Source organism: Poecilia reticulata, linkage group LG2, assembly GCF_000633615.1.
Source record: "Poecilia reticulata strain Guanapo linkage group LG2, Guppy_female_1.0+MT, whole genome shotgun sequence".
Classification (NCBI taxonomy): Eukaryota; Metazoa; Chordata; class Actinopteri; order Cyprinodontiformes; family Poeciliidae; genus Poecilia; species Poecilia reticulata.
In genome coordinates, this window is record NC_024332.1 from 43,017,070 (window position 1) to 43,027,119 (window position 10,050).

The 10,050-nt window shown below is 38.8% G+C and overlaps 1 protein-coding gene across 2 annotated transcripts; it reads left to right on the forward strand.

The window, feature by feature from the left end:
• The first annotated feature begins 625 nt into the window (after positions 1 to 625).
• Positions 626 to 9,468, forward strand: klhdc3l (kelch domain containing 3-like). Of its 2 annotated transcripts, none has more exons than XM_008404162.2 (8): positions 626 to 707; positions 2,932 to 3,112; positions 4,458 to 4,540; positions 4,633 to 4,711; positions 5,342 to 5,388; positions 6,606 to 6,726; positions 6,835 to 7,018; positions 8,113 to 9,468. In XM_008404162.2, exons 2-8 carry the CDS (start codon positions 2,956 to 2,958, stop codon positions 8,690 to 8,692), a joined length of 1,251 nt encoding a protein of 416 aa, XP_008402384.1. In that variant the 5' UTR covers positions 626 to 707; positions 2,932 to 2,955; the 3' UTR covers positions 8,693 to 9,468. The 2 variants fall into 2 exon arrangements, with proteins under 2 accessions (XP_008402384.1, XP_008402385.1); XM_008404163.2 differs by having other exon boundaries at positions 653 to 725; positions 2,929 to 3,112.
• The last annotated feature ends 582 nt before the right edge of the window (positions 9,469 to 10,050 follow it).

Here is a 10,050-nt window from a genome sequence, read left to right on the forward strand (position 1 = left end):
TTACTTGCTGGAGTCGGGGGCCATAAATGGCCCACAGACCATACTTTGGATTCGCCCCTGTTCCAGACATAAATCAAAATAAGAATCAGTGAAAAAACTTGAGAAAACCGTTATTGTCATAACACGTCCTCGTGTTCAAACATGTCTCAATCACAGGACCTGAGTAGAAACATGCTGTGAATGAATGTGAAAGTTTGTTTAAACACGCCAGGTTCTGTTCCATGAACGCCCCTCCAGCTGAAGCTGCCTTCACTGCTGTTGTAAAACTCGGAATTTCATCTTAGCACGCTGATACTGCTTCTTTTTAAAGGTTGCGTGACATCAGCTAGTTACCTAACGTTGATGACATTGTTATAGGGATACTTAAACGTGTTTGAGTCTATTGGAAGATAAATGAATGAGCCAGCCTATCAAATTTACATACATGTTTATTGAGTGCTTGATAGTAAACTGCTTGAATATGGCTGATAGAAAGTACACGAAACCTTCGTAATAATGACCTCGTGATTGAAACTTTCGTATCCAACCACGAATGTTTTTGTCGCTATATTATATAATCTTTATACTTTATAATCTTTAGTTGGAGGGGGAAACTTTCCGAGGGGTCATTGAATACATCATATATGTTACGCTCAGATTCCGATCTGAGAGTCGAAAACGAGGAGAAGAAGAAGAAGAAGACGAAGAATACGTCCTGGAAAGTTCACGTAAGAGTGAAATATATATGTATTCTTTATGAATGTACCAACGACTGTCTTTGCCTGTAATGTGTAAATAGGTTTTGTGAGAAAACACGATGTTCAAAAAGGTTTATTTACGTAAAAAAACAGATTAACGGTCGCAGCCGATCCCCTCCAAATCTCATTTCCTCCTGTGTGAAGTTTGTTAAACAGACAGAAAACATATTTATTAAACTTGGGGAGCATTTATTAAACTTATGTGAGTTGAGACAGATAAAGAGGAGTGTTGGACTGTGTTTGTGTGAATTAGCAAACAGTTTTCCAACTAAAATGATTGTCCTGTCCTGCCTCCTTAGGGCGTTACAGAGCAGAGGACCGCTTTTTAACACAACTGTTAACCGCAAATGAAGGTTTCTGGCCGGGTTTTTTTTTACGATAGTTACGGTAAACTAGTTTGTTGGAGTCAAATACAAGATGTTGTTTTTTCGCTTTAACACGTTTTAACCGGAGAAAAACGACGTTATCTTCAAAATGTGACGAAACGTCCGAGTCACATTAAAGTAGAAGTTATTTGTCATTCTTAAATCAGTTCAGATTTTACTACAACAATATAAATAAAATGTGATCTGATTACATTTCAAAGCAATTAAAAATTCTTGTAAATGCGCATTCAGAAACATTTTCTACCTGTAAAGGTTAAAAAATTATACAAACTTAAATGGAAGTTAAAATATAAATGCACCAATCTGAGATTTTGTGGCCAATCTCTGATAACCGATTTTATAAACCGATTTTGTAAATCGGTTATCGCCGATGCTAAGGGTAAGACAATGTTTTGTGGTATTTACTGTAATAGCTGTGACAGTGACAAATGTTTACAAGTTCATCGGTTGTTAGTTGTTTGATAATAACCAGATAATAACCAGAAACATGATAAACCAAAATTAGAACCCATAAAAACAAATTTATCCATTACCAAATAGGCTTTGGATTCATTCTGAGTGTATTTATGATATAATGGAACCAACTGTGAAAAATGATAGTGTTAACAAGAAAAATCTGCATTTCCATGCAAAAATGCAGTGTGACAAAGTTAAAATCAACAGAAGAAAACTCAAAATTTAATAAAGTTGCTGAAATTTTAGAAAACCAAAAGCAGATCTGTTGAGTGATCCGAGTAAACAGAAAGACCGCCAGCCGAACAAGTTGAAGTCAACTCAAAAACATCTTTTATGAGTAAAATGTTGGCAGAAACTTAGAAAAAGCAAAACAGAACTGTCATATTTTAGATGAATAATGCTGAAGTACGGATAATAAACCAAATTGCTCCATATGAAAACATCTGTGGCAATAAATTTCTTGCTGCCACTGTTATTATTTTATGATGTTGCGCGTCACTGTGTGGTGTTTCACGTCACCTGGATCACATTCTACGGTGTTAAATTATTAATCGACTGAATGGCTCAGGTGTTGGAGCGTAGCAGCCGCCACCCTGGCGGAAAAAAATAATTCAACCGATTTAGAAAAATGGAAAAATAAAAGGATAAAGCTTGGTGTCTGGGTCAGTTTTTACCTGGAGGTTCTTGTTTGTTTTTGTTGTTTTTTTTACATTACATCTTTGGTTTTAGGTTTTGCATCATCCCTAGATTACAGTTTGCACAAAGATCATGTACTGAGAGTTTGTTTTTTTTTTTGCTTAGTGATGTGTCGCATTTTTTGAGTCTGTATGCTCCAGATAACAATTAATCAATTACTAAATTAGATGACAATTATTTCAATAACCGATTAATCACAATTAATCATTTCAGCTCATCATTATTAATGATGATTAACAATTATTCTAGTAGTTGATTATTCTAACAATTACTCTTAGAAATACTGTAAAAGATGCACATAAACAAAATATTCACTTCCTTTTCCAAATAAGAAGATAACCGATTAATCACGATTAATCGTTTCAGCCCTAGATTAGGTAGAAGTGTAGAGGAGGGACAGTTGGCTGTCGAAGAAGTTTGTGGCTGGAGATATTTTCCCTGGAGTTCGGCTCTGGGTCGAAACATCTCAAGTGAACGACCTAACAAACTGCAACCATGGCAACCGCTCCACAACGCCATGCGTTTAATGCGTCATCATCCCATTGGGGCTTAACAGGAAGTTGCTAGGTAGTTTGGTCTCAGCCATACTCCTGAGTAATAGTGGTGTTATCGCGTTTCTAAAAGCAGCATGGATTGTTTGTTTCGTCTTTTTGTAGATGCCGACCCGGATGGGCTGAAAGATGCCAGGTAACCCCTGCCTGTGGACGCCGCTCCCTCAGAGCAGCCCCTGTCCGTGTGACCGCTACAAGCACGCCTGCTGCAGCTACGACGGGGACGTCTACGTCCTGGGGGGAAGAGACAACAGCTGCCTGGGAGACTTCTGGAAGTACAGCGTTGGTAAGGGCCTTCATGTACAGCAGAACCACAGCATCAGGAAGTTACCTGGTTACTGAAGAGTAACCATTTCTGTCAAACATTCAAAGTTTAAAAATTTGCTTCTCATCATCATATATTCACTTCTGGTTAGAAATGAGTTTTTCCACCTGCTTTCTGCTTTCAACACAGTAAGGTTTAGACATATGGAGCTTCCTGGCCACAGGTCCAAACTGAGTCACAACTGTTAGCCATAGTTGATTAATCATGATTAATCGTTTCAGCCTAAAGTGCTCCAGCTTACAGGAAACACCACAGATCATTATCAAACTGTCTCTGGATTATTATAGGAAGTTTTAAAGAAATTTATGACTCTTTGGGTGAGCAACACTGACACATGGCTCATGTCTAAAGCTGCAACTGATGATTATTCTGACAATTAATCGATTAATCAGATTTAAAAGAACTGGCACATTCTGCAGATTTTTCATTGTGCTAGAAATGGCTCAAACGATGCAATAAACAGTAATTCATTTCCTTTTTTATATAAGAAAATAAGCATTTTATTTCCTAAAATGCAACAATGTAGGATTTCTTTAGTGTTTGGTTGATCATTTGTTGCACTGATGTCTTTTTTCTTCACCGATTACTGCATATTAAACAAACATTACAGACGAACAAAAAGAGGTATCAAACTACAAAATAAATAACCAAATAAGAATAAATAACAGTAATGAAAATAAACAAATAAACAAAAAAGGAGTTATGTATTAACATGGATACAATCCGGTCAAAGACAAAAGACAGAACATTATCAAAGGGTGTCAAAATAAAAGCAATTAAATTGTTTAACAGGTGGGTTTTGGTATACTTTCTTTCCTTTAATCTCTTCAGTTATTTTCTGATTTGCATTATTATTTTTCTTTTTCTAATATTCTTTGATTAATCTAGGGTCAAAGATATTTTGAGTAGAAGTGAGAAAGAGAAGGAGAGAAATAAAAAATGAATAAATAAAAATTTCAGTCAGAACAAAGCATAATAAAATAAAATTAACTAAAAAACACTTTTTGTTATCTTATTATTATTATTATTATTATTATTATTATTATTATTATTATTATTATTATTATTATTATTATTATTATTATTATTATTAGATAGTTGTAAATGTTAACAAGCAACACAGATATCAGCAGCTTTGAGAGGATTTTGAAGCAAAGCCTATTCAAAAAATAAATTATCCTTTTGATGCTGTTGTATTGAAATATAGATGCTGTACTGTAAATATAAACACAACAGAGCTTCAGAAAGATATTAAAGAAAAACTGAGCAAACAAAAACACAGTTGTGTTCTGTTTATTTGTTTCAGTGTTGGATGAATGGACCAGGCTGAGCTGCTCAGGCAAAGCTGCACCAGAGGAGCTGGAGCAGCACTCTATGGTGGCTCATAAGGTACAAACTTCAAGCACTTTTTATTCATTTCCTTTAAACCGTGCCAACATGAAGCAGATGTGACTTGCTAGCTGGTTTCTGGGCCTCTTCAGGGTTTCCTGTATGTGTTTGGAGGCATGTGGGATTCTGCATACACTGGGCGGCGATGCCCCCTGTGGGTGTTTGATGTCGGTGAGTTTCACTCAGGACGACGACTTTACCCTCTGCTGATCTTCAAGCTGTTAGCAAAGATTCTAGTTTCCAAAAAAACTCCTGTGCATGCTGGTTCTGGCCTCAGAAAACATCCAACCCCTGCTGTTTTTAGCTTTTGTTAAGAGATTTAGGCCGGTCTTAAACTATAAAACACCCTAAACTATTTTTAAATAGAATATCACAATATAAAGTTAGTAAAACACAAATCTTCTCATCTTCACACACAAACACAAATAGAGTTTTCACAACTCTCCACTTTGGTTGGAGATTTTATAAATAATGTTTTTTAGTGACATTGAACAGTTTTTATCTGGATGAAAGGTCAAAACACATAAACATATATTAATGTCCCAGATATCTGGCTTTGTGTGGACTAGACCTTAGTAACTGTGCAATGATTTAATACCAGTGAACAGGAAGTTGAATGTTTCCGGACCTGGTTTCTGCATATGTGCATGTATGTTTCATAGAAAACAGTCTGCAACATACTTTAGCTTTAAGGGTTACTCTTAGAAAACACTATTACAAATTCTGCAGCTTGTTTCTCTTCTTCTACATATTTTCTGATGAGGGTTTTCTTTAACTGCTTTGCTCTATTTTCTGTTTCAGTAAATCAGAAGTGGGTTTCCTGCCAGGGGAAGACCAGCTCCCCTCAGGTAAATCATCGTAAACTGTCTCAATAATATAATCTTCATTTTAATTTGATTGCATTCTTCTGGTGGGAAAAAAAATCACAGTGAGAAATGTTTAATTAAATTACCATTGCCACATTTACTGCCATCTCAAAACAAATCCTGTTTCCCTGGCGGATAAATATAGCATGGCACAGACCCGCCCATTTCTTTTGGTCACATTTCAAAATAGGAAAAACATGAAAACATGAAAACATTCTGCTCTAGAGAGACAGAAAAAACTGCTGCTCTAAATCTGACCTCATCTACAGTCAGAGTTTAGAAAAACAACTTTAGCAGCTGGAAGACAACCAGAAAATAAAGCAGGAAGAGGACTACAGCGCAGTGCATTCTGGGTCATTACAAATAAAACAAACACGTTAGCTTAGCGCTAGCTGGAAAAATGGACAAAAGAAATCTTACAGCCACTAAAATCTGACGCTACTTCATTTTGTTTACATTTAGTGAAGAAGAAAGAGGCGTTCAGTGTCTTCTTCTGTCGTTTCACTCAGTGGTTCTTGGTGCAGCGCCTCCAGAGGCGAGGAGGGGAACAGGTTTTTTAAAGGGTTTGGTTCACTTCACTCAGTGCAGTGAGAAAGAGAACTATAGAAACTGAAAATGGAGGATGTAGTGCAAATTTGTAATGCAAACTAGATGAAGCAAGACTACCAGACTATCAGGTGTGAAAAAACCCCTTAGTTTACCACCGTGTTTCACTTCCTGTCAAATTTCTGCGTAGCTCCAAAACAGACTTCAGCTCTGTCTTTGTCAGACAGTCGGAGACGAAGTCTCAGGGAATCACTACTGGTTTGCTAGGTCTAATTAACTTTTAACGTAACTACCAAGTCCAGTTTTCTGTTAGGTTGGATGCCAAAATGGATCCAGTGAGTCTCGGTTTGTTGCTGAGCTTTTCAGTAACAAACAGTCCAGGTGGGTCTGGTGTAAAACAGATAAATCCAAAATAAATTCAACTTTCTTCCAGCCCAAATCCAAAAGAGAACTTATGATTTCATAGAAAGTATTTATCAGGTTTTTGTCCCACTGAATACTCAAATTGAAGGTTGGGTTTTTATTTATTTTTCAGTTTTTATTGCATTTTCTGTAAGTTTTCAGATAATGCCAGTACAATATAAGAAACATTTTTTTATCAGCAGCACAGTTTCGCTGATGCTTTAACGTCGTCTTGATGTTTGTGTTTCCAGAGCCAAAGGCCGAGCAACCGGAAAGGCCACAGCGCCGTGGTGCTCGGCTCTGCCATGCTCGTCTACGGAGGCTTCATGGACATAAAGGGATCCCTGCAGGAGTTCTGGAGTTTAAACCTCAGTAAGTTTATCCACACTAGAATAAAAAAAAGGAAATATGAGCATTTTAATCAGCTTTCTACTCATTTCCAGGATTTCTGAATCAGGTGTTTGTCTCTGTCTCGGACAGATACGACGGCTTGGTCTGGCCTGAGCGGTTCTGATCGGGGAGCGTCCGTTCCTGGGCCCAGACACAATCACTCCGCCGTGGCCTACCAGAACTGCATGTTCCTGTTCGGAGGCCTGAAGGGTCTGCGGGAGCAGAGGGACTTCTGGAGCTGGAACAGCACCAATCACACATGGACCTGCCTCAAGTGAGCGCCAAGGCTTCCTGTCGCTAAAATTTGAAGCCAGGCTTTTATTCTGAAAAGGTTTTAGGCCAGATTGATATCCTTCTTTAACGAAAAGTCTGAGGTTTTCCACTTTCCATCAAAGTCATCATATCAGACGGATTCCTGCACACTTTGGATAAAAGGGTGAAAGTTAACTCAGGAGATTTTAGTTCCTTAAGTGGACCAAACGTTAAATGAAGCTGCATTTTGTACTTTTGGACTCCAGTCATCCATGTCTGTTGCATAGTTAAGTCATTTTAACCTTGTTTGTTTTTAGCAAGGAAAATTTAGATTTTTCCAGGGGCAACAGATGAAAATAAACATCTTTTTGGCTAATTCTGTTACATTTACAGAAATGTTATTTTTCCTACCAAATAAATTAGAGTTAAATCCATCCATCCATTTTCTTGCACCCTTGTCCCTCAGTGGGGTTGGGAGGGTTGCTGGTGCCTTTCTCCAGCTGGCGTGCCGGGTGAGAGGCGGGGTCACCCTGGACAGGTCGCCAGTCTGTCACAGGGCAACACAGAGACACACAACCATGCACACACACACTCACACCTAGGGGCAATTTAGACAGACCAGTTAACCTGACAGTCATGTTTCTGGACTGTGGGAGGAAGCTGGAGAACCCGGAGAAAACCCACCATGCACAGGGAGAACATGCAAACTCCATGCAGAAAGACCGGGGCCGGGAATTGAACCCAGAACCTTCTTGCTGCAAGGCAACAGCTCTACCAACTGCGCCACTATGCAGCCCATGAATATTAAAATATTATTTTTCCTACCAAATAAATTAAAGTTAAATATTAAAGTTAAATTAAACCCAGGTATTCTTGAAATGCAGGTTAGATAATTCTCTCCCTGGTGGCTAATGCAAAGTAAGCCAACATTTAGCTGGAGGTGTTTGTTAACAGCTTGTCGGATTTATTAAACTATCACAGTAACTAAATGTTAGACACAGAACTTAGTCTTCTCTTTGTTCATACGAATTAGTCTGAATGCTGTGTGAAGGATTGATTATTGCAATAACTGTGTACTAATTTAGTAATGGAGGCTCCTGCCCCTGTGCTCCGCAGGCCGGGCCCCCCTCGGCTGATGGGCCACGCCGCCGTGACCTACAGGGACAGCATGCTGCTGTTCGGAGGCGGTGAAAGCCAGAGCTCCCCCAGCAGGAGCCTGTGGAGGTACAGCTTCTCCTCCCACACCTGGAGCCAGGTGGCCTCGCTGCCAGACTCCGACGCTCCGAACCGGATTCACCACTGCTGCGCCGGACTCGGCCGCAGCTACGAGCCCGACGCCGGCGGCTCCGGATCAGCCCTGCAGCCGACGCCGCAGGAAGCCAAACCCAGACATTTCAAAAACAAGTGCTTCCCCGTCTCCCGCTCGGACATAGAGATGAAGACATTCAGCAAAATGTCTTCAGACGTGGACGCACAGAGCGACAGTCAGCCTGACCCCCAGCTGACGGAGAACAGCTTGACGTTTGAGAATAAAGCCTTCAGGAGGCAGTGGAGCTGCGCCGACGAGCTGCTGCTCGACCAGGAGGACGGAGACATCTTAAAGAACCTGCCTGACACGCTGCTGGTGCTGGGAGGGCGACCGCACAGCAGATACAGCCCCATCTGCGTCTGGAGCATGACCCTGACCGAGTCCTAACAGCCACCGAGCCTTTACTGACACAGAACAATGCCAAATAGTAACAAGTATTTTAGATTATAATACGAAAGACGGAGGTAAATTTGACAAAGACCAGCGGCTGGGCTTCTGAAGATTTCACAGAGCATTCCTCTATTCTAATGAGGTTCGTTTGGCAGGAGCTCACACTGCAAAAATCACAAAGTATTAACAAGTATTGCTGTTTAGTTTTTACTACAAAACTTATTTATCCACCAGAAACTTTTCAGTAAGATAAAGGAGCTTGTTTTAAGTCTAATTTCTTAACGCTGATGAAACATTAGTAGTTCTACTGGCAGGTAGTTTCACTTAAAACAATATTTCTTTTCCATATTATAAGTAAAATAGTCCACCAGTGGAAGTAGTACTTTAGTACTAGTAAAATGAAGTCATGTTACTAGTATAAAGTTGTAATATTAATCAAGTTAATATAAACATAATGCAGCCACCAACTGTGGAAACAGTAACATCACATTTTGTCAAGTTTCATTAAAATCATCGACACATCAGATATGTTCCAGTTATTAATGTTCAAAAGCAACTCTAAACAGGTGGGTTTATTATTACTTTTGTTTTATTTTCTTATCGTTGCCCTGATTGTTTGTTGTAACTGAAATATTTTCACCAGGAACTAGACAAAAATACTTTGTAAGATTTTGTGTTTTTGCAGTGAACCAGTGTTTTTCTGTCTAATCTCTGTTCACCTCTGTTACTGACAACCTGTACATAAAAGTTTATAAAAACAGTTTTATATCATCTGGAGGTTTTTCTGTTTATTCATTCAAAACATGTCAAAGTATTAAGGACCCGAATCTTCTGGTTGTAGCTTGTTTCGCTGCGTTTTCATTACAAATGGGCGCAAAACCTTTTCGATATTCTGCTAATATTTTTTTTTTAAAAATCACAATTGCAGCCTATCCATTAAATAAGAAGCACAATTAAAATTGTATGCGAATTGATAACTTGATCACATGACTAGGCTTTTTTTTTTCTTTTTTTCATAAGTTGCCTTGTTTCCATTAAGCAAATTTATCTTCGTAGTCATAGAGAAATGCAGCCTATGTTACTGTTGGCAAATTTAAAACAACAGAAGCATCATCTCTGGATGTATTTTCATTCAAACTCTCCTAAATCAGTCCTGCAACCTTAAAAATGTTATTCTCATTGTTCAGAACCAAAAATCTTCAAATTCTGGTTGAGAGGAACTGATGGTTTATATGAACTGTGACCGTGATGCTGACCAGAAGAGGGCGCCAGAGCTCAATGGGCTCAAATCACCATTAAATTATTAGAGATATTTATTATTGTGCGTTTGCGTTAATTACGGATGTTGGAAACTT